General features: G+C 39.9%; 1 protein-coding gene across 3 annotated transcripts in view; it reads left to right on the forward strand.

Annotated features, from left to right (window-relative positions):
• The window catches only part of LOC132893018 (cyclin-dependent kinase 17), a 132,885-nt gene that overhangs the window by 28,329 nt on the left and 78,696 nt on the right, over positions 1-25,860 (forward strand). For 2 of the 3 annotated variants that reach the window (XM_060931710.1, XM_060931711.1), the window contains exon 2: positions 12,847-12,999. In XM_060931710.1, the coding sequence (XP_060787693.1) occupies positions 12,870-12,999 (130 nt within the window). In that variant the 5' untranslated portion in view covers positions 12,847-12,869. Of the gene's footprint in view, positions 1-12,846; positions 13,000-25,860 lie in introns of those variants that run through there. The other variant, XM_060931712.1, reaches the window with a different exon arrangement.

The raw sequence follows: 25,860 nt of genomic DNA on the forward strand, positions 1-25,860 counted from the left end.
GGGGTACCAAATATAATATATACAGTTGCTGATGTGTCAAAGTAACGTATTCTTAAGTATTCTATCAAATTTATATACTAGAAAACAACGAAATATCTTGGTAATTGTAAATATAATAGTTGGTACGCTAAACGGCACAAGAGTCGCCATTTTTAAAAGACCGTGACGTCAGCCCTGCCCACTGCACTAGGAGAGAAGCGTATAATCATGGCGTCGGGCGCATCAAGTGAAAGCGACAGCTCTGTCGAATCATACGAAGAGATCCCGCAAGACACACTGCAAGCAGGCTATGGCTTAGAAGGGTACCAGTTTGAACCTAGGAGAGGTACTCTCAACTCCGGTGATGACGAAAGAAGAGAAGAAAGCTCGAACTCGCTTGGTGTTTTTCAGCGGAAACGAGTGAAAAGACACGTCTGGAGGATCGTTATGCTTTCCATCGGTCCTGTTATTACACCCGAAAGCAACACACTGTGGCATTGTGTAGCCGATCACTTACAATTCATCCTACTTTCCGATTCACACGTGCTATTCCCAACCTCAATGAGCCAACACAACTGGGCACATACATACGTCATGAGTGTTACGCAGAGAAAATGAACGTGCATTCTGATTGGATAAAATTAATATCATGGCGGGCTGTTCAAACTGCAGAAATAGTTTGCTCGAGCTACTTTCAAAACACTATAACTTTCCAACCTTAGAACAAAAAACTTTTGTAAGTCTTGAATAAGGTTCGTTAATGTGTGTTTTATTGTTATATTTACTCTATATATTGCCCTCTGTCCCCCTTTAAAACTGTATGGATGTACCAGAAGCAAACATAGAACCATGCATGCAGGGCATTCTCAGTCAAAAGGGGTTAACAATCCAAAAGTGGAGTCTGATCCATTAACATAAGCTTATTGCCATGTTCGTGTACAGCAATCAAGTTATTAAAACCAAGAAGTACACTCTGAAGAAGTGGAAACTATAAATGTAAATAATATATAAATAAATGTAACTCGCACGTTACAATGTGTGCTCAGTGACCCATACGGTAAGCTTGCCCCGCAAGATGGCCGCCACCAGGGAATCCCCGACTCTGTGACGTCATGTGAAAACTATCTATAGAAACCACTCAGTGGGATAGATCCTTACACGCTAACAAAACTACCTGGTACTGCAGACATCGTTCTACACGGACAAACGGATGAAAACCTGGAAGAGCATGGGGGCGTACAACTTTTTCTATGTGGCTGGGTTAAAAATCTGAGGATCAGGAGACTACAAGATATCATTTATGCCCGGGTAAGTATCATTTTGGGCTCTTTGTATGCGTCTTTGTGATGGTTGCTAGGACGCTACAAGTTTTAGTATTGGGTGTAAACAAACCACAGCCACTTGGTTCTCAGTGCTCCCTGATGTTCTCTTCCAGGTAAATCATTCACAAAGATCCACAGAAACCCCTTTTAAAGACCTGGGTATTACACGTATTTTTTTTATATATATATATATATATATTAGTTTACAATATGGCGAACACGATCAGATAGTAACAAAAACACATCTGAGGACTGAAGTGTCTCCTGAGCTTCAAAACATCATGAAATAAGGGGAAATAGTGAGAAGTCATTTGCAAATCCTAACGAAATGAATCAGAGGAATTTACAAACCTTCCACAAAATGATCACCGCAAACTCGAGTGTTCTTTGACTCGGCTCCCTTCCATCACAGCGAAAGGTTCAAGAGTCACCTTTCTCATCATCTTTTGGTAAAATCCTTTGCTCTTTCACCCTTTATCACTTCATGGGGAATCTGGAAGAAACTTATCAATTTCACGGTTTGTTTGATTCGAGTAGCCCAAAACAACGGAAGAGTAGGGTATTTTAATGACTTGCGAGGTACCCCAGTGATAGTAATGCTTTGTGAACAGTGAGCCTGGTTGACCCACCACTTCATGTCTTGCATATCTAATGAGGCGAATGTGACGTCGGATGCAACCCAGCAGTTGTACCCTACTAAAAATGAGCTTCAACTTGAAAAAACTTCACGGCCCACTAATGGGCTGCAGCCCAGTGGTTGAGAAAAACTGCATCCTAGCATGTGTTTCAATACGACAACAGCATAATTAATGTTATCAGAGAAATATGGTTAAGTATGGATGCTGGTTAAACAGTGTTGGGTAATAAATCTAGTATTGGAGGCTTACGAAAATGACATTTGGCTCACTGGTCTGTTTGTCGAAGGAAACTGTCGTCAAACGCATGGATGCCTATATTTTAATGTGTTTCATTTGTGCCAGAAAACCCATTCATGTACACCAACCAGAGAAGTGTTGCCCAGTGTCCATGTGTTGAACTCATGACACAAAAGTTTATTTGCCGATGATACAAAGATCTTTTGCGCCAGGGACAATGCACAGCAGCTTATGGAGACGATCACAACCGAAATGAATAAATTAAAAAGGTGGTTTAATATAAACAAATTGTCACTGAATTTGAGTAAAACAAGGATTGTTATTTGGAAAATATAAGTCGAACCCTCAAGTAGAATTGAAAATTGACAACATAACCATAGAAAGAGTTTATGAAATAAAATTTCTGGGTGTGATTGTTGATCATAAAATCTGCTGGAAACCACATATTAATCATGTTAAAGCAAAAATAGCAAAGATTACTGCAATTCTGGGGAAATCAAGACGCATTCTGGACTATAAATCACTACATACTCTGTATAATGCACTCATACTTCCATATCTGAGCTACTGTGTGGAGATATGGGGTAATACCTACAAATCTAACCCGCAGCCGTTATGCACATTACAAAAAAGAGCAATAAGAATCGTCAATAATACGGGATATCTTGAGCATACAAACGCATTATTCGTAAAAGCACACACTCTGAAATTCACTGATCTGGTTAAACACAAGAGTGCACAAATTATGTATAAAGCAAGACATAACCTTCTTCCGGGTGAGGTACAAAATATGTTTATGGAAAGGTAGGGTGGGTATAACCTGAGAGGGGAAATGAATTTTAAGAGAGTAAATGTTAGAACAACTCTGAAAAGTATGTGCATAACAGTCTGTGGGGTGCAATTGTGGAATGGTCTGGATAATGAACTCAAAAATAGCACCAACATAAAACTGTTTAAAAAATTATATAAAAACATGTTACTAAAAATATATGAGAATGAGGACAGGCAGACTATATAGGTGATGATGAAATTGAGAGTAAGTCTGTGACTGGTCTTCTTGTATTTTGTGTATAGTTATAGGTATGTGTATATGTATGTACTGTATAGATGTATTGTACAGTGGTGCTTGAAAGTTTGTGAACCCTTTAGAATTTTCTACATTTCTGCATAAATACTGTATGACCTAAAACATCATCAGATTTTCACACAAGTCCTAAAAGTAGATAAAGAGAATCCAGTTAAACAAATGAGACAAAAATATTATACTTGGCCATTTATTTATTGAGGAAAATGATCCAATATTACATATCTGTGAGTGGCCAAAGTATGTGAACCTCTAGGATTAGCAGTTAATTTGAAGGTGAAATCAGAGTCAGGTGTTTTCAATCAATGGGATGACAATCAGGTGTGAGTGGGCACCCTGTTTTATTTAAAGAACAGGGATCTATCAAAGTCTGATCTTCACAACACATGTTTGTGGAAGTGTATCATTGCATGAACAAAGGAGATTTCTGAGGACCTCAGAAAAAGCATTGTTGATGCTCATCAGGCTGGAAAAGGTTACAAAACCATCTCTAAAGAGTTTGGACTCCATCAATCCACAGTCAGACAGATTGTGTGGAAATAGAGGAAATTCAAGACCACTGTTACCCTCCCCAGGAGTGGTTCACCAACAAAGATCACTCCAAGAGCAAGACGTGTAATAGTCAGCGAGGTCACAAAGGACCCCAGGGTAACTTCTAAGTAAGTGAAGGCCTCTCTCACATTGGCTAATGTTCATGAGTCCACCATCAGGAAAACACTGAACAACAATGGTGTGCATGGCAGGGTTGGAAGGAGAAAGCCACTGCTCTCCAAAAAGAACATTGCTGTTCATCTGCAGTTTGCTAAAGATCACGTGGACAAGCCAGAAGGCTATTGGAAAAATGTTTGGTGGACGGATGAGACCAAAATAGAACTTTTTGGTTTAAATGAGAAACATTATGTTTGGAGAAAGGAAAACACTGCATTACAGCATAAGAACTTTATCCCATCTGTGAAACATGGTGGTGGTAGTATCATGGTTTGGGCCTGTTTTGCTGCATCTGGGCCAGGACGGCTTGCCATCATTGATGGAACGATGAATTCTGAATTATACCGGTGAATTCTAAAGGAAAATGTCAGGACATCTGTCCATGAACTGAACCTCAAGAGAAGGTGGGTCATGCAGCAAGACAACGACCCTAAGCACACAAGTCGTTCTACCAAAGAATGGTTAAAGAAGAATAAAGTTAATGTTTTGAAATGGCCAAGTCAAAGTCCTGACCTTAATCCAATTGAAATGTTGTGGAAGGACCTGAAGCGAGCAGTTCATGTGAGGAAACCCACCAACATCCCAGAGTTGAAGCTGTTCTGTACGGAGGAATGGGCTAAAATTCCTCCAAGCCGGTGTGCAGGACTGATCAACAGTTACCGCAAACATTTAGTTGCAGTTATTGCTGCACAAGGGGGTCACACCAGATACTGAAAGCAAAGGTTCACATACTTTTGCCACTCACAGATATGTAATATTGGATCATTTTCCTCAACAAAAAAATGACCAAGCAGAATATTTTTGTTTCATTTGTTTAACTGGGTTCTCTTTATCTACTTTTAGGACTTGTGTGAAAATCTGATTAAGTTTTAGGTCATATTTATGCAGAAATATAGAAAATTCTAAAGGGTTCACAAACTTTCAAGCACCACTGTATGTGTGTATATATGCATAACATAAGTATCTGTATATAAGATTTGATTTGGTAGATATTATACCATGTCGGTATGTCTTGGTATACTGTGTTGGTATGTTTTTCTTTTTGTTTGTTGCTTTTGTTTTCTTTTGTATATATAGTTTATTATGGCGGAAAGTGACGTTTGATTAGCGGTGGTATAGAGGGTTAGGATTGGATAAGTTATTACTTCTTCCTAATCCTTTCTGAACATTATTATGTTACTGCCTTGTGGCTACGCTATTCTGTTTGTTTATGACGATGTTTTGATTATTGCATTTTTTTTTATTTAAAATTTTTTTTTATTTTTATATCTTTCTTCTTTATTGTTCAGAATAAAGTAATCAATCAAAATCCAGGGCACAATGATACCCCAGTTGCAGTTCGGCATTACATTCATTATGTCAAGTCAAATTGCTACCTAACAATAGTGATTACAAAACTATAAATTAAAATTGCTCGTTTTTGTTTCATCATAATTTTCTCTAATAGAGGCTTTGCACCATCATCTGACCCCATAGCAATGGTACCGTAACTACGCCGCCATGACGGGGCACACTTGTAGTACTTCATTCAGCCGAGTTAGTTGTTATTGATCAGTATGGGAAGGTTTTGCTGCATTTTTGGACGTGCAAATAGTTTTGAATGAAACAAAGACATCAGATTTTTGAATTTACCAAAAGTAATTCATCATCGGGGGGAACTAGAGAGATTTCTAAACGTAAAAGAGAAAAATGGGAGGAAAACATTCAGTGGGACAATGTGTTAAACAGAAAGATCAAAAACCCTATGGTATTCCACGAAGGTAAGATTTAAAAAAAAAAAATTCAGAACTGGAACAAGGTGCTCATTGTTATCCAGTGAAGTGAACATGAGTGGCACACCCTAAACTTCACCGAGACTTTTTTTTTTTTTACATTTACATTCGGGGATCCATCGGAGCTTGAGAGTCAGTCATTATGGGAAACACCTAATACTGATTTAAGAGCAATCAGCACGTGCATGTAAGGCCACAGAGGCTTTGTGAAGTATTATCATCATCATCATCATCATCATCATTACGCTCACGTTTATTTCCAGCCATGTTTATGACTCTGCTTTCGGTTTCGTTTTTGTAAAGATCACGTCTGCTAATAAACACTCTTCCTGCACTTAGACCCGTCTACTGGCACATGCCTGACAGAATACTTCACAAAGTCTCTGTGAAAAGTGTCCTTACAGCACGTGCGGATTGCTCAAATCAGCATCAGGTGTTTCCCATAACGACTGGGTCCCAAGCGTGCGCACAACATGCTCCGAAGGATCCCCAAATGGGAATTGGAAAGCCCATCGTTGCAGAAAGTCACCGGATGACTTCTAGTATTGGCCGTCGAAAAGATGGGTCGACGGGTCTCTAGGTAACACTGAGATTGTGATGGTGGACAGAGGCAAAAATATGAAAATTGTGTTGCCATCCAAATACGTATGGTCCCAACAGAATGTGCCATTGTATTAATCCATTTTAGCCATTAGAGTGCTGTAGATTTGAAACACTATGTATCCTTAAAGGGCTCCTCCAGTGGATTTCTCCTCAAACTTATTTTATGTAAAATTAGTTGGAGATTTCAAAAATCAAACTTTCATTTTCATAGACCAAATGGTGTTCGAGAAAAATGAATTTTCTTTAAAACGTCAGACGGGCTTGCCGTACGGTATGTGATGACAAAGCATAGCAGTCGCTTGGAGCAACTCAGCTGTTTATATTCTCTGTTTACATCGTAGTTTTGCTAGTTTTACAAGTATTTTACCAATGTGTCAGTTTTTAAATAAGGATGCCTCATCATGTAGCATAGAAATGCCACACTGATGCTAAAAAGAAAGCACAAGCTGGAACTAGACTGCATTTCCACACAGAAAATGCAAAGTGTGCTTGATCAGCTGGAACAGAGGGTCACTGACCGAAACTGGATCAGACATGAGACCTCGCGCTGCAAAATCTTTTTTACATGATTTCCAGATTGTGTATGTGTGGCTGCGCGTGCTAAAATTTCGGTTTAAAATGGCTCAACTTGCAGCACGACCTGACACTTGGTGCGCTAAAATATTTTTTTAAATGAACTACAGCATCCTGAACCAGTGGAGTGCGCTTGTATACAGCTTTTGGGTAGACGCACCTATTCTCTCATTCTTGTCATTTTTGTCCCATAGAGAATGAATGGGACTCACAAATCAAATCATCCTGCTCGGACATGCTTCATCAGAGACCCACCAAACTTCATACGATACCTCAGGCCAACTCCTCCAACACATCCATGCAATCGGTTCTGACCCGTTCTGACTCACACTCATCCCTTCTTTTCGCTGATCTCTTTTTACCCTATTCACTTCCATTCGTTTTCCCCCCATTCAAATGAATGGATTTTTGGGAGAAAAACTTGGTGTCATGTCACGCTTCGTGCTCTAAAACCTCTGTTCTAAAGAAGTCTCACACACTGACATGATGTCTCACACACTGTTAATCTACCCAGCACCATGTAGATCATGTTTTTAAAAAAAAAGATTTTAGAGCGCGAAGTGTCATGTCACGCTGTGAGTTGAGCCATTTTAAACCGAGATTTTGGAGCACGCAGCTACACATACTTTGCCCCACACACAATCTGTAGATCATGTAAAAAAGATTTTCAAGCGCGAGGTCTCATGTCTGATCTGGTTTCTGTTGGTGACCCTCTGTTCCAGCTGATCAAGCACACTTTGCATTTTCTTTGTGTAAATGCAGTCTAGTTCCAGCTTGTGCTTTCTTTTTAGCATCAGTGTGGCATTTCTATGCTACACAATGAGGCATACTTACAGTGGGGCAAAAAAGTATTTAGTCAGTCATCAATTGTGCAAGTTCTCCCATTTAAAAAGATGAGAGAGGCCTGTAATTTTCATCATAGGTACACTTCAACTATGAGAGACAGAAAGCGGGGGAAAGAATCCAGGAAATCACATTGTGGGATTTTTAATGAATTAATTGGTAAATTTCTCGGTAAAATAAGTATTTGGTCACCTATAAACAAGCAAGATTTCTGGCTCTCACAGACCTGTAGCTGCTTCTTTAAGAGGCTCCTCTGTCCTCCACTCGTTACCTGTATTAATGGCACCTGTTTGAACTCGTTATCAGTATAAAAGACACCTGTTCACAACCTCAAACAGTCACACTCCAAACTCCACTATGGCCAAGACCAAAGAGCTGTCAAAGGACACCAGAAACAAAATTGTAGACCTGCACCAGGCTGGGAAGACTGAATCTGCAATAGGTAAGCAGCTTGGTGTGAAGAAATCAACTGTGGGAGCAATTATTAGAAAATGGAAGACATACAGGGAGTGCAGAATTATTAGGCAAGTTGTATTTTTGAGGATTAGTTTTATTATTGAAAAACAACTATGTTCTTGATGAACCCAAAAGACTCATAAATATCAAAGCTGAGTATTTTTGGAAGTTGGAGTAGGGCTTTCTTAGTTTTAGCTATCTTAGGAGGATATCTGTGTGTGCAGGTGACTATAACTGTGCATAATTATTAGGCAACTTAACAAAAAACAAACGTACCCATTTCACTCATTTATTTTCACCAGGGAAACCAATATAACTCATTCACTAATATACATTGCTGGCATTCAAAAACAAACAAAAAAAACAAATCAGTGACTAATATAGCCGCCTTTCTTTACAAGGACACTCAAAAGCCTGCCATCCATGGATTCGGTCAGTGTTTTGATCTGTTTGCGATCAACATTGCGTGCAACAGCAACCACAGCCTCCCAGACACTGTTCAGAGATGTGTACTGTTTCCCCTCCTTGTAGATCTCACATTTGATGAGGGACCACAGGTTTTCTATGGGGTTCAGATCAGGTGAACAAGGAGGCCACGTCATTAATCTTTCTTCCTTTAGACCCTTTCTGGCCAGCCATGCTGTGGAGTACTTGGATGCGTGTGATGGAGCATTGTCCTGCATGAAAATCATGTTTTTCTTTAAGGATGCTGACTTCTTCCTGTACCACTGCTTGAAGAAGGTGTCTTCCAAAAACTGACAATAGGACTGGGAGTTGAGCTTGACGCCATCCTCAACCCGAAAAGGTCCCACAAGCTCATCTTTGATGATACCAGCCCATACCAGTACCCCACCTCCACCTTGCTGGCGTCTGAGTCGGACTGGAGCTCTCTGCCCTTTGCTGATCCAGCCACGAGCCCATCCATCTGGCCCATCAAGACTCACTCTCATTTCATCTGTCCATAAGACCTTAGAAAAATCAGTCTTGTGATACTTCTTGGCCCAGTCTTGACGTTTCATCTTGTGTGTCTTGTTCAGTGGTGGTCGTTTTTCAGCCTTTGTTACCTTGGCCATGTCCCTGAGTATTGCACACCTTGTGCTTTTTGACACTCCAGTGATGTTGCAGCTCTGAAATATGGCAAAACTGGTGGCGAGTGGCATCTTGGCAGCTTCACGCTTGACTTTCCTCAGTTCACGGGCAGTTAGTTTGTGCCTTTTTTTTTTCAACGCGCTTCTTGCGACCCTGTTGACTATTTTGAATGAAGTGCTTGATTGTTCGATGGTCACGCTTCAAAAGCTGGGCAATTTTAAGAGTGCTCCATCCCTTTGCAATATATGTCACTATTTTTGACTTTTCTGAGTCCGTCAAATCCCTCTTCTGATCCATTTTGCCAAAGGAAAGGAAGTTGCCTAATAATTTTGCACATCTGATATAGGGTGTTGATGTCATTAGACCACACCCCTTTTCATTACAGAGATGCACATCACCTGGTATGCTTAATTGGTAGGAGGCTTTCAAGCCTATGCAGCTTGGAGTAGGCCAACATGCATAGAGAGGGTAATGTGGTCAACATACTCATTTGCCTAATAATTCTGCACTCCCTGTACAAGACCACTGATAATCTCCCTCGATCTGGGGCTCCATGCAAGATCTCACCCCGTGGGGCCAAAATGATCAGAAGAACGGTGAACAAAAATCCCAGAACCACACGGGGGGACCTAGTGAATGACCTGCAGAGAGCTGGGACCAAAGTAACAAAGGCTACCATCAGTAACACACTACGCCGCCAGGGACTCAAATCCTGCAGTGCCAGACGTGTCCCCCTGCTTAAGCCAGTACATGTCCAGGCCCGTCTGAAGTTTGCTAGAGAGCATTTTGGATGATCCAGAAGAGGATTGGGAGAATGTCATATGGTCAGATGAACCCAAAATAGAACTTTTTGGTAAAAACTCAACTTGTGTTTGGAAGAGAAAGAATGCTGAGTTGCATCCAAAGAACACCATACCTACTGTGAAGCATGGGGGTGGAAACATCATGCTTTGGGGCTGTTTTTCTGCAAAGGGACCAGGACGACTGATCCGTGTAAAGGAAAGAATGAATGGGGCCATGTATCGTGAGATTTTAAGTGAAAACCTCCTTCCATCAGCAAGGGCATTGAAGATGAAACGTGGCTGGGTCTTTCAGCATGACAATGATCCCAAACACATCGCCCGGGCAACGAAGGAGTGGCTTCGTAAGAAGCATTTCAAGGTCCTGGAGTGGCCTAGCCAGTCTCCAGATCTCAACCCCATAGAAAATCTTTGGAGGGAGTTGAAAGTCCGTGTTGCCCAGCGACAGCCCCAAAACATTACTGCTCTAGAGGAGATCTGCATGGAGGAATGGGCCAAAATACCAGCAACAGTGTGTGAAAACCTTGTGAAGACTTACAGAAAACATTTGACCTCTGTCATTGCCAACAAAGGGTATATAACAAAGTACTGAGATGAACTTTTGTTATTGACCAAATACTTATTTTCCACCATAATTTGCAAATAAATTCTTTAAAAAATCAGACAATGTGATTTCCTGGATTCTTTCCCCCCATTCTGTCTCTCATAGTTGAAGTGTACCTATGATGAAAATTGCAGGCCTCTCTCATCTTTTTAAGTGGGAGAACTTGCACAATTGGTGACTGACTAAATAGTTTTTTGCCCCACTGTAGTTAAAAACTGATAAATTCAGTAAAATACAGGGCGTTTCAAAAAATTTGATATAATTTAAGAATCTAAAAATTTTGCCAATTCTTGTTCAAAATTTTAAAAGCGTGTGGAAACAGGTCAAAATTTAGCCTAGTAAACTAGACCCACCCGCCTAGCGGCCAAAAATATTTTTTGCCTAGCGAATGGGTCTAGCCTCGCACCATATAAACAAAAACACCCCGGGCATCAAATCGTGCCCGCCAATCACAACGCAAGGTTTTTGTTTGGATTCTTTGGGCGGGCTTTTGCAGGAGTGATGACAAAGCTGCGCGACGCTGGAGAAAGCGCAACAGGAAAGATGGCTACAGGCTAGTGAACAGCGCGCGTTTGACTCCGCTTTGGAATCAGTTTTAGAAGAATTAGACTTGGAGTTTTCGTTGAAACATGAGCAGGAAGAGGCTCTCCGCTCATTCCTTTTCAAGAAGGACGTTTTCGCTGTTTTGCCGACCGGCTATGGCAAAAGTCTGATCTACCAGCTGGCTCCGCTCGTAGCCAAAAGGATGGGGCTAGTTTGTGCAGTACGAAGAATTAATAAACAGCTTTGAAACATTACTTTTTGATTGTTTCTTATTTTCCTGTTATTTTAAATTTAAGGGAAATTATTTCACCAAACACCACTAAATAAAAACTCTCAAACAGTTTAAGCAAACCCTTGAAAAACACTTGGAAAAAAATGTGTATGTGGTACAGACTCCAAACTTGTGGTCATTATCTCCAAACTTCTTAATATCTAAAACCTGTTTATTAATTAATACGCATTTTGAAAAATTATTTATTTCAAGGTCTCCCCCACTGCGCGCTCTGACTACGTCACAGTCACTGTTGCGCTGATTGGTCAGAGCGTTGGCCTATACGCACAGAGACAGTTTGAAAGACAGCGGTTTGTTCCTCCTACCCGCTTCGGAAATATCTACAGATCGAGGCCAGACTAAATATTCACATTTAGTGTGGCTTGCCAGGCTAGTCAAAATTTTATGTTTAATGTTTTTTGTTTTTATCTTTTTAGGAATAGGAATGTCATTCACTGGAAAAGAAAAGGCATTTTGTGTGCGAGTACGCTCGAACACAGTCGAACAAGACTGTGCAGCATGCATTTATGAGAGAATTCTCTAAAAATGCACCGTTACCAGAAAAGACAGTTACCAAAGACATGCTGTAGCGTGTTTGGCAGGAGCCGGACTACCGACTTGACGTGCGCCGTGTCTCAGGCGGCACGAATATTGAAAATTTGTGAAATCGTTCATGGAATCCACATACCTTTTTGAATTTCTCATTTCAGATTTTGAGGAATAAATCTTATATTCCTCAACATAAAGCCTGTTCAGTTTCATTTGCCTCGACTATGTACGGTAGTTTCTGGGATATTTACATCTCAAATAATGTCAAATTTTCTGAAACACCCTGCACTTGAAAAACTAACAAAACTACGATGTAAACAGAATACAAACAGCCAAGTTGCTCCAGGCGACTACTACCTGACACATGCAATGATGTCACCACTGCAGGAAGCCCATCTGGCATTTTAAAGAAAATTCATTTTTCTCGAACACTACTTGGTCTCCAAAAATGAAAAGTTTGATTTTTGAAATCTGCGACTACTTTTACTTAAAATAAGTTTGAGAATAAATCTGCTGGAGGATCCTTTTAATAACACTTCCAGATTTTATTCAAACGTTTTATATCTTTTGTTTATTTATTTATTTATTTTTTTTTTAGATTAACTCCCTTCATTTAAGGTCACCAGGAAACTAGACAATTATGATCACTAAATAATGACCATAATAACCATGATACTAGTTAATGGTAATGTCCATATTTTGGTAATGGTAATAATATCCATATTTCATAGAGGGGAAGCTGTAGCATATGACTGAAACATGATTGTCCTTGCAGGCCTCTGAATGCAGTGAGCTCAGATGGACCGCATGAAGATTATTAAGAGACGCTTGTCTATGAGCCTGCGCAGTGCGCGGCCAGTGGATGAAAACCTGTCCGAGCTTGCAGAACATGCAGCAGGAGATGAGCCACCTACGTCACGGGAAAATGGTGAGGAAACACATTTTAAATGAAAGCCTCTGTAGCTATCTGTACTGATGGTAGGCTGTGATATGTATGTGGGAGGATAAAATCAGTGAAGCTGCATCGAGTTTATGAGAACCACTTATTGAGGATGGTAAATTGTGCTTTCATAAAGCGATACGCATGGAAAATCCACACAAGCATTTTCTCACAGTTTAATAGCAAAAAAGATTGAAAGAGTTGTGTTCATAAAAAAAAGTACTATTGTGATGCTGTCTGATGTGGCTGTCTTTTTTACACGCACGCACACACATATACTGTAAGTAAAATACACACACAGTGGATATAAAGTGTACACACCCTGTTAAAATGATCGGTTTTTCTGATGTAAAAAAAAAAATGAGAACACAATAAATAATTTAAAAACTTGTCCCACCTTTAATGTGACCTATAACAAACAAATCTGTTCAGGGGAAAAACATAAATATACAATAAACTGGTTGCATAAGTGTGCACACCCTTAAACTAATACTTTGTTGAAGCACCTTTTGACTTAATTACAGCATTCAGTCTTTTTGGGTCGGAGTCTATCAGCCTGCCGCATCTAGACTTGGCGATATTTGCCCACTCTTCCTTGCAAAAGTGCTCCAAATCTGTCAGATTGCGAGGGCATCTCTTGTGCACAGCCCTCTTCAGGTCACCCCACAGAGTTTCAATTGGATTTAGGTCTGGGCTCTGGCTGGGCCGTTCCAAAACCTTTTTGGGGTCGTTGTCGTGCTGAAAGATGAAATTCCTCTTCAGCTTTCCAGCAGACGCCTGAAAGTTTTGGGCCAAAATTGACTGGTATTTAGAACTGTTCATAATTCCCTCCACCTTGACTAAAGCCCCTGTTCCAGCTAAAGAAAAACAACCCCAAAACATGACGCTGCCACCACCATGCTTCACCGTGGGTATGGGGTTCTTTTGGTGATGTGCAGTGGTGTTTTTGCATCAAACATACTGTAGCGCTCTTGCTTCTTAATTTAATAATAAGAACAATATGAACAACCACATCAGCTAGGTTCGAAGAGCTGGTAATGAGTTATTATAAATCATACAAATGAATTGGAGAGTTGGGTACAATTGAACAGGTGACAATTTTATTGTCCTCAAAACGGAGCACTATAAAGTGCAAGCAGTAATATAAAATTAAACCACCCAAAGAGCTGTTCCCCAAATTGAAATAAATTAAATGTGTGTGTGTATGTAGAAAAGTTCTTGATTGTGTGAATGTCTTCTCCAATGTTCACAATATTACTACGTTGCTACCCGGGTAGGCTTTAAAGATCTTATCTGGAATCCGGTTGAGATTTGATTGGTCAGTCGGTCAGTCAGTCAACTCAATCTGTAGGCAAATCCTCGCTCGCCGGCTGGCCACACCGGTGGGTAGGAGTCTGTCCACAGTCCTCAGATCTCGGATGGCTCGCCACTGAACCGCACTCACGGTTCAGAATCAGTTCTGTCTGGAATCATAAAAACCAATCTACACATAGTGCAGAATGCAAGAAATTAATCTAGGAACTTTTAACACTGACTTCTCTGTCAAATCAAACTCAGCTGTTCAATCATGAAATGACTGAATACAAATGACTACTATTTTGGTGTAAGCAAAATGGATTGGCTATCACCATCAAAAATGAATAAATGGTATTTGAATATAAACAAATGAATTATCTATTACCATTCACAGCAGGACAGTATCTAAATCACAACATATTACAATTTTACTAAACATTTCTCTATTTATCTGTTAAAACTATATGTAAACTTTTCTTGTTGTGTAAATATATTCAAGTCTTGTAATACAGATCATTTATTATTTATTATAGATGTATTTCTATGAACGGTTTCATGAATAAATGACGAATCAAAACAACCATATGTGAACCGGAGAATCAACCTCTAGGATGATCTCCCTGAATGGTTTCCATAGTAATACTACATTCACCATTCACACGACCAACGTTCACACAATTTTACTAGGGCGCGAGCCCGCATTAGCCAGCTAGCCAACCCTACAGATTTTCAGTATAGAGTTAGCCTACAGCTAACAGAAGTTGCCAAACAATTTGGAAATAGGATTAAACCAGGGGCGTATCAAGCTTTCCAAAAGTGGGGGTGTTCTGGAATGGGGAAGCCATATCATTAGAAATCGGTTTATGGCTATATACACGCCCGGAGTGTACACTGTGATGTACTGTCAATGACCGATATGGAACTTTTTCATACCCATGGTCCATGGATGCAAATGAAAGGGAGGACAGCAGAAAGCCTATAAATCCAATTGAGTCCAGCCAAGTTCTGCATTTCATGCAGAGGTCTATCATGTTGGGTTTTGGTGTTGTTACTGCTAGGGCTATGTAATTATTCAGTAAGTGAAGGCAAAAAGTATTGAGTGATAATTCTAGGTAACAGGATACTGTTCTATAACAGAGATGTCAGTATTGCTGCCTACACTGATATAAACAAAACCAAAAACTTCACATAGCCCAAGAAGTCATACACAGTGTATAGATCATACACCATCATGCATAACAGTTTGGACTGGGATCGCTTTGTGTGAGCAGGAGGCATGGCTAATCAGTTCATGTTGGAGAAGCACAGCATCCTGGAAGGACCTCTTTAGTATAGCATTCAAATAAGACGGGGCAGTTCCTGCTTTTAATGTCTTTAATTATTCAAACTCGTGTACAAAACTTGTTTGCATCATGCATTACATCAGGTTTAATGCATAAAATTTGAAAATGATGCAATAGACTACACATACAACAAACACTTAATGGCCAAATAACATTACTGTACAACAATTATTGAACATTTATTCGATTTGAAATGCTTTTAAATCTCAATTGAAAAACTCTTCTAAAAAGTGATAAGCAGTTATAATGCATGAAAAGTAGACTTGGTACAAACACACACTCGTAATAAAAAACTTGCCTCAACTGACTTTACAACTAGTAACTACTATTAACACAATCTTTTAGGGCATGGCGCCTGGGACAACTGTTTGAATGACGGCATCGCAAGCGCTTTGAGAAGGGTCTGTGTGCAGAGCCAGGCACAGTAAGCACCGCATGCGACGTCAAACCTGGAACGGTGAATCAGGAGCGGGAAAACTGGTGTTGGCTCTGCAGACAGATACTGTATTATTGAGCGCTATCAGCACGCTACGCAAACTGTTTTGAGTCCGTTGCGTGGCTGTTTTTTGTCTACCGTTATGGCAATAGTTTACTTCCTTGTTACACATTTTATAGTAGCTGTATAATTTTCATAATGATGTCATTTTAATCTGACAAAAGTGCGGGGGATGAAATTGTGTTTCAACAAAAGTGGGGGGGATGAAACGTACGCATCCCCCGCGGGTGATATGCCCCTGATTAAACTATAGCAATGATAAAGATCTACCACTGCTGATTAAAACATTTAATACTAGCAAAATATCGCTTATCAGACTCCAATTGGTTTTTATAAAGTGTAGTTATCATGGTCTACATCACAGCATTCGATTTTCCAATAACGGTCAAGTTAACAAGTAGCTCTGCTTACCGGAGTTTCGTGGTGAAAAATACAACAGACTGGAACGCTGTTCACGTTGGCTTTCACTTCTTGGATAGATCTTTGATATAAAATAACTAATTAGCATTGAATCTGATTACATTCAACAGCGAATTTGGCAATCGCAATGTAATTTTTACCTTTTCCTTTTGGACGTTAGGCTCGGTGTACTCTTAGTGTCAAGGTGGAACGACGAACTAATGTGGTTGGCTTAACAACCGCTGAATATGGTGCCCGTGCGCCACCCTGAGGTCAAACTGTGCTATAACATTTTACTGTTAATAATAGCTAAATGGTAACCATTTCCTATGGGTTACAATACCTTTTGGAATTGTGGCCAAAAAGTTCAACCTTGGTTTCATCAGACCATTACGCATTTTTTCACATGCTTTTGGGAGAGTTGATTTTTTTTTTTTTTTTTTGCAAAATTTAGCCGGGCCTGGATGTTTTTCTTTGACCCTACCCCATAGTCCAGACGTAGTACTTGCCAGAAATTCCTGCAGCTCCTTCAGTGTTGCTGTAGGCCTCTCGGCAGCCTCCCTGACCAGATTTCGTCTTGTCTTTTCATCAATTTTGGAGGGACGTCCAGTTCTCAGTAATGTCACTATTGTCCCATATTTTCTCCACTTCTTGATGACTGTCTTCACTGTGCTCCATGGTATATCTAATGCCGTGTAAATGTTTTGGTACCCTTCTCCTGACTGATACCTTTCAACAATGAGATCCCGTCGATGCTTTAAGCTCTCTGTGAACCCTGGCTTTTGCTGGAGGATGCAACTGAGTAAATGTCTGAACTTTATTTGGGGTTAATCGGAGTCATTTTAATTGATGGCAGGTGTGAACCCAAAAAAACTGAATGCTGTAATTAAGTCAAAAGGTGCTTCAACAAAGTATTAGTTTAAGGGCGTGCACACTTATGCAACCAGCTTATTGTACGTTTTTTTATTTTTTATGTTTTTCCCCCTAACGGATTTGTTTGTTTTTTAATTGAATTGTACAGGTTATAGGTCACATTAAAGGTGGGAAAAGATTCTAAATGATTTATCGTGGTCTCATAGGTTTTTCTGATGTAAAAAAAAATCATTTTAACTGTGTGTGTGTATTTATATATAAAATATTTTGTAGAGCTGGAACACCTCGGTGATCTTGAATATCTTAAAACAACTGAATGCCAAGGCTGGATGAAAGTGAAATTAAATTAAAATGAGTTTTAATCAAGGACTGAGTGCTTAGTGCAAAGTTTAATTCATTCCACACGATGCACACGAGATGACCCGCTTAAAGGGAACTGTAGGATTTAGCGTCTGACACTGGTTAGCACTTGATATGATCCCATCGCTTTTGATCTCATTAAATGTTAATATACACTGCCCAGCCAAAAGATAAAAGTCGCACGCTAATATTTCATTGGATCACTTTTAGCTTTGATAATGGCGCAGATTCACCGTGGCGTTGTTTCAACCTGATGCAACGTCACAACATTGATTTCTGTCCAGAGTTACATTAATTTTTCACCAAGAGCTTGTCTTGACGATGGGAAGATCAAACTACTCTGTAAAGTCTTCTGTAGCACATCCCGAAGACTTTCAGTGGGGTTAAGATCAGGAATCTGTGGTGGTTAATTCATGTGTGAAAACGATTCCTCATGCTCCCTGAACCACTCCGTCCTGGCACTGTTGTCCTGGAATATGTCCATTTCATCAGAGAAGAAAAATCCATCAATGGGAACCTGGTCAGTCAGTACATTCAGGTGGTCAGCTGACATAATTTTATTTCCACATACCATTGCTGAGCCTCGACCTGACCAACTGAAGCAACCCCAGATCATAACGCTGCCTCCAGAGGCTTGTACGGCAGCTACTATGCATGATGGTTGCATCGCTTCATGCGTTTCCGTCCTTACCCTGACATGTCCATTGCTCTGGAATAGGGTAAATCTGGACTCATCAGGCCACATGACCTTTTTCCTTTGCTTGAGAGTCCAATCTTTATGCGCTCTAGAAAATTGAAGCCTTTTCTTCCGATTAGCCTCAATAACAAGTGGTTTTCTTATGGCCACACAGCTGTTTAATCTCAATCCTGGAAGTTCTTGTTGCATTGCATGTGTGGAAACACACTTCTTTTTACTTTTAAACATGGTCTACTGTCAATTATGGATTTTTTTTAAATGATTCATCTTCACCAAGCGTTTAAGTGATCTCTGATCAGTCAGTCAAAATTTGTTTGACCATATTTCCTCCGCAAAGCTGACCTTTCATCACCATCCTTCCAGGTTTTAATAATGCGCTGGACAGTTTTTAACCCAATTTCAGTCATTTTAGAAATCTCCTTAGTCATTTTCTTTGCTTGATGCAGGCCAAATAATCTGATCTTTCTGAAACACAGTAACGTCTTTCCCATGACCACAGGATACGTCTTCCAACGTGGTTGGTAAAGTAATACAGTGTCTTGCAAAAGTATTACCCCCCCCCTTGGTGTTTGTCCTGTTTTGTCGCGTTACAAGCTGGAATTAAAATGGATTTTTGGAGAATTGGTGCCGTTTAATTTACACAACATGCCTACCAATTTAAAGGTGAAAATTGTTGTTTTATTGTGACGCAAACAATAATTAAGATTAAAAAAACAGAAATCTGGAGTGTGCATAGGTATTCACCCCCCAAAGTCAGTACTTTTGTAGAGCCACCTTTTGCTGCAATTCCAGCTGCAAGTCTCTTGGGGTATGTCTCTATTAGCTTAGCACATCTAGCCACTGGGATTTCTGCCCATTCCTCAAGGCAAAACTGCTCCAACTCCAAGTTAGATGGGTTGCGTTGGTGTACAGCAATCTTCAAGTTATGCCACAGATTCTCAATCGGATTGAGGTCTGGGCTTTGACAGAGCCATTCCAAGACATTTTAAATGTTTCCCTTTAAACCACTCCAGTGTAGCTTTAGTAATATGTTTAGGGTCATTGTCCTGCTGGAATGTGAACCTTCATCCCAGTCTCAAACCTCTGGCCGACTCAAACAGGTTTTCCTCCAGAATTGCCCTGTATTTAGTGCCGACCAGCTTTCCTGTCCCTGCAGATGAAAAATATCCCCACAGCATGATGCTGCCACCACCATGCTTCACTTTAGGAATGGTGTTCTCAGGGTGTTGGGTTTGCGCCACACATGGCATTTCCCATGATGGCCAAAAAGATCAATTTTAGTCTCATTTGACCAGAGAATCTTCCATGTGTTTGGAGAGTCTGCCACATGCTGTTGGGCAAACTCCAAATGTGTTTTCTTAAGCATTGACTTTTTTTCCTGGCCACCATAAAGCCCTGCTCTGTGGAGTGTACGGCTTAAAGTGGTCCTATGGACAGATAATCCCATCTCCGCTGTGGATCTTTACAGCTCCTTCAGTGTTATCTTTGGTGTCTTTGTTGCATCTCTGATTAATGCCCTCCTTGCCCGGTCTGTGAGTTTTGGTGGGCGGCCTTCTCTTCTCAGGTTTGTAGTGGTGCCATATTCTTTCCATTTTGCTATAATGGATTTAACCCATTGACGCCTGAAACGCCTGCAAAAAAACGTCTGCAAATGCCTAAGCCAGTTTTTAGAAAAGGTCCTCATCTGCCTGAGGGTTTTCTGAAATAAAAATAATTAATTGAAAACGCCTATGAAAAATTCAATCTCTCAGCCTCTGAAGCACATAAAGACATGAAATAAGTTGCATTTAAAAGATAAAATTCTCTGCTTTTATTGGATCATGCTCATTCAGCATTAACACTAACACATTTTTATTAAAAAAAAAAAAATCTGGCATGCGTCTTGAAAATAATGACAAATCAACAATGCTGCGTTATGCAGCAACCAGCATTTGGAGCAATGTTGCGTTATGCAACAACCGGCGCTAGGGGCAATGTTGCGCGACGCAGCATCCGGCGTCAATGGGTTAATGGTGCTCCCTGGGATATTCAATGTTTGGGATATTTTTTATAGCCCACCCCTGATCTCTACTTCTCCACAACTTTGTCTCTGACCTGTTTGGAGTGCTCCTTGGTTTTGATGTTGACCGCGAGTTGGCCTAGTGGTTAGCGTGTCCACTTCTCGATCGGGAGATCACGATTTCTCCTCGCGGTCGGGTCATACCAAAGACCATCATAAAAATGGTACCTACTGCCGTCTGGCAAGGCACGCTGCAATACAGATGTGAGTGAGGAGTCAAACTCTCGTGGTTACCAGAGGACTAGCCCCACACTGTAACCCTAACTCTGTAATAGGCGAGAGGCCGAGGGCTACGGAAACGGAGATCGGCGCCACCCTATGCGCCACATGGTGTGGGAAGGGACTTTCATTGGTTTTCATGTTGCTTGCTTAGTAGCGTTGCAGAGTCAGGGTCCTTCCAGAACAGGTTGATTTATACAGACATCATGTGACAGATCATGTGACACTTTGATTGCACACAGGTGGATCTTAATCAGCTAATTATGTGACTTATGAAGTGAATTGGTTGGAGCAGCTCTTATTTAGGGGTTTCATACGAAAAGGGGTGAATACCTATGCACACTCCAGGTTTCTGTTTTTTCATTTTAATTATTGTTTGTTTCACAATGAAGCAACAGTTTGCACCTTTAAAGTGGTCGGCATGTTGTGTAAATCAAATGGTGCTAACCCTCCAAAAATCCATTTTAATTCCAGCTTGTAATGCGACAAAACAGGACAAACACCAAGGGGGATGAATACTTTTGCAAGACACTGTAAGCTACTCACTGCATCATTTAGGGTTAAGCTTGTTGCCAGCTGAAACATTAATAACTGCAGTAATCATCCAATCAAAGCCTCTTATGTATTTGCTTATTTAAATCCAAACAGCGACTTTATTTTTTGAGCAGGCAGTGTATTTTGTGGTGTGTTACCATGATGCTAGGCTAACTTAAATTTCCGACTTTTAATCTCGGAATTTAGAAAAAAATATTTTCTCCAAGTGGCCCTAATACGCTTCCGTACTAACTTGATTTATTCTACAGTTAAAAATGTAGCTGCAGATAGTGCAGTTTTACAAGTAGGATTATTTTATGACGTCCCTATTGCATTTTTTAAAGAAATTTTATTTTCTTGTATGTGTGTGTGTGTGTGGGGGGGGTTCTTTGTTTTGTCCCTTTGTGGACAATGAGAAACAGTTCCAGGAATAAGGTAAACAATCTGGATGATCCTCTTTTTGCTCAGAGTTAATGCTTGGATTGTATTCTGTCACATCTGTCACTTTTGAATAAATGAATCTTTTGTACGTGAATATATTTTACCTGTAGTTGTGCCTGTTCTGACAAGAACTTTTGTCCAATGTGTCCTACAACTGCTTATGTTTATGTAACTTTATATTATTTTAGTTCTACTTTGTGTCGTACTCTTTCCCTTGCATGGCTCCTGCTTTGACCTCTAGGTAACTCAGTACCCAACTCTCCTACAGCTGCTTGTCTTTCGATTTCATTTCTTTTTTCTCTCTCTCTCTCTGATATCCTCTCTTAGAGTCCATGGTTTGCCCCGTGCCCCCTCCCGCATCCCAAAGTGCCCCTTCGTTCTTGCGCCACTACGCAGGGGGTTTGGGGCGCGGAGCGATGCGTAGAGATGGCTTGGACCGACCCTACCTTTCTCTTCACCGGACTGGCTCTCTTGGTGATTCTCTATCTTTCCCTCTCTAGCTATCCTTTCCTTTCACTTTTGGGCATGTGCTGATATCAAATTTTAATAACAATAATATAATTACTTTTTTTAAAAATCATTTTTGGCATCACATTATTAGATATTTAAACAGTTAAAGCTAAACTTTATTGGTCTAAAAACTTTTTTTTTTTTTAATGTATCTGTCTTGATTTGGTTTTGAAATGACTGTTTGCTTGCTGATTAAAGAAGTCCAGTACTCGTACGCGAATTCACTTCAGTGATATTGCGAAGTGTTTCACAATAAGAATATCATCCATGTTGAATATTTCAGTATAATCACCTAACCAGTTATCAGCACATGTCTCGTCTCTGGAGTTCTCCTTTGCATGCATCTCTGACTTTTCTGTACATCTCTGTGGTTTCTTGTTTTGTTTTGTTCGTTTTTTAAATTACGTTCTTCTACTTACAAATGTCAGTTTATAGGTGATTAGACCAACGGCAATAGTGCAGTCCAGGTGTTTTCATGAGGAATTATCAAACCTTACTGTGCAATTACAAATAAAGGAAGACATAGACAACTTGTTTAATAAGTGCATTTTTTTCTTTTAAAGGGGAACTGAAGTAATTTTTAAACTTGCTTTATTTCTTAATTAACGTGTTATTCCAGGGGTTTTCAAAGTGTGGGAGAGTCAGCCCCCCCTCGGAGAGCAAATAAACAACCGTGCCCCCCCCCCCCTTTACAATTTTTGTTGTTGCTATACTTAATGTTCCATTCGTATTTTTAAAAAATGGTTGTTGTACACTATTTTTTTTCTTTTTCACATTTTAAACATCTGTGCTTTTTAAAACATCTTGTTTTACACATTTTAAACATCTCATAGCATCGTTAGCTAGCACCTCTTGGCAGACAACACACTGTGGCAGTGGAGCATCTTCAGATCCAGTCCATGAAAATCCAAACTTTAAATAATCGTGGTCATACTTCCTGCTTTTTCCAGTCCCCCAGGATTTCACGGGCCTTTTTTGTGATTGTTGCAGGCTAAAATGTCTGATGTTGCGGGGGTTTTCCAAAAAAAATTGCGATGAAAGTTGCGGTGTTTTTTAGGTTTTTGTTGCGATTACATTGCGGGAGGAAGTGAAAGTTGCGAGAAATTGTTGCGATTTTCTCTTTTTGTGATTAAACTTGAGTGATATGTTAAATATTAAGTTATTACTGAAAAACTATTGATTAAAAAAACAAAGACGCTGAGAAATGGTCCTATAAACAACTTTACCAATATAAAAGATTACCGGGACTACAAAAATGCAGAAAAATAGGCTTTACTTATCCAAATGCACCTGTTGGTTCTAAAGTTAAAGTGCAGAGAACCTCACAGCACAACATGAAGTTACCTTAAAATATAATATAAATGCCTCAGCTTTCATGTAAGAAAAAAACTATTAATACTAGTACTGTGTACAGTCAGTCTCTCCTGAAGACTAAATTAAACAATAATTATAAACTAATTAAATAAATGGCTCAGGCTTCATAGAAGAAAAAAAAACAATTTGAACAGAATCTCACAGTATGATGCTGAAGCTGCCTAAACAATGGAAAATAAAATACCATTTTGGCAAAAATGTTGGCATCCATTAATTTCTTGTATTAAGTAAAAAAAAAATAAAGTGCACACAGTCCTTCACTGTAAACATAACACACTTTCAGTGTTGCCAGATACTGCTGACGTTTTCCAGTCCAAAATATGTTCAAAACCCGCCAAAATGCACTTGAAACCTCCCAATCTGGCAACACTGCGCGCATGCTGCTTCTCTTGAACACACTGAAGTAAGGCGGAAGGTAGTTTGTCGATGTTACCTCAAGACGACGCCAATGATTGGTCAAATTTGCGGGAAAGTTGCCGTGATTGGATATAATTGCAACACCGCCCTGAATTTGCGGGGATTGGTTGAATTTGCGCTGAAGTTGCAAATCGCAACATCCTGGAGGCTCTGTTTTTTTGCTTGGCCCAGACTTTGTCTCCTCACTCACTGTAGCTTTAGGTACTAAAAATCGATCCATTTTGTCTCTCACGTTGCGCCCCCCCCAAAGAACTCTGGTGCCTCCCAGGGGGGGCGCGCCCCACACTTTGAAAAGCCCTGTGTTATTCAATTACGTTTTCAATTTTAGTAACCTTATATCATGGCTCGTATTGGCAACTAATTGCAATTAAATATTATACTTATCAGCCTATTTGGTTTTTAGCCGTGTTGAATTTAGTTCGTTCGGTCCACGGCAGGCGTCGCTTATCTGCGCGATCTTCACGAGACTTGTGCAAGACTTCGAAACGTGAAGCGCTAGCCAGGTGTCAGTGCCGCCAAACTGTTTTCCAAACGAAATATTGCACAAAAACTAGTTGAAATGACGATTACTGCCTGCGTTTTTCAAACTTTCCTGATTGCTGTCAAAACAAACAAAACTTCCGGCTTGATTACATCAGCATTCGAAAGAGGGCGCGCGCGTCTTTTGACAGTGTTGGCAGATGTTTGTCACTTTCCCTGTGTCCGAAATCGCTCCGTACTCACTATGTAGGGCACTATATAGTGAGGACGCCATTTTGTAGTGCTGTCCGAAACCTTAGTTAGGATTATTTACATCCTATATAGTACACTCAAAGTATCCCATAATGCATCACGAAAATAGTGTACAATGATGGTCACTTACCAAAGCAATATATCCCGTCATGCATTGCGGTCACACTGAAAAAAATCAAATTAAAAGTCTCAAATTTGATTTAATAAAAGGCAGCGGCAAAGAAGAAAGTATTCAGCCTTGATTTAAAAAGAACTGAAAGATGCAGGTACTTTGTATTGATTAATGTGGGAAATACGCTCAGTATAATATGGATTTATCACAAAAATACATGCATGTATTTATTATTTTGAAAACCCACCAGCCGACTGATCTGGCACGTTTTAATTGTGCGACAGTAATGACGTAAATACCGGTGCGGCGGAGTAGTGTCCGAAAGCGTTTTTTCATTTTACCAATGAGCTCACTATATAGTCCTCTTTATAGTAATTCCCTATATAGGGAGGAGGGAGTAGTGAACGAGTGAGCGATTTCGGACACGGTTTGATTTCGGCTGTACGTTTTACTTCCGTCCTACGATGTCTCGCACAGGTCTCAACGAATCTCGTTTACGGCCATTGCTTTGATATATATTGGATAGCATATTTCAAACACTCAACTTGCTATAGCAGTGACAAAATAGCTATCAAAAATGCATTTCTATATTTATTAAAATGAGAAATAGAATTTTGATGATAAATTTGCCTTCAGTTCTCCTTTAAAAAAAGATTTTGTCTGTACAGTTAGCACAATGTGTATTTTGCAGTCAGGAATCTGTTGATGTTAGTTTTAGCCCATTTTTAAAAATATCTTGGTCAGTCTATGGATATTTTGATTTGCTATACAATGCTTTGCAAAAGTATTCAACCCCTTTAAAAATCAAAATTGTCTGGATTACAAATGATACTTAGACATATTGTTCGGCCGGTATTATTGTTTTTTAAATTGCAGACTAATATGCTCTTAAAGTAACTTTTCAAAGTCTCAATTCATTATTTGTCACTGAAAAATGTTGATGGTATGAGTATTCCACCCCTTCAGGTGAGTATTTGTTAGACCCAC

The sequence above is a fragment of the Neoarius graeffei genome, chromosome 10, assembly GCF_027579695.1.
Source record: "Neoarius graeffei isolate fNeoGra1 chromosome 10, fNeoGra1.pri, whole genome shotgun sequence".
NCBI lineage: Eukaryota > Metazoa > Chordata > Actinopteri > Siluriformes > Ariidae > Neoarius > Neoarius graeffei.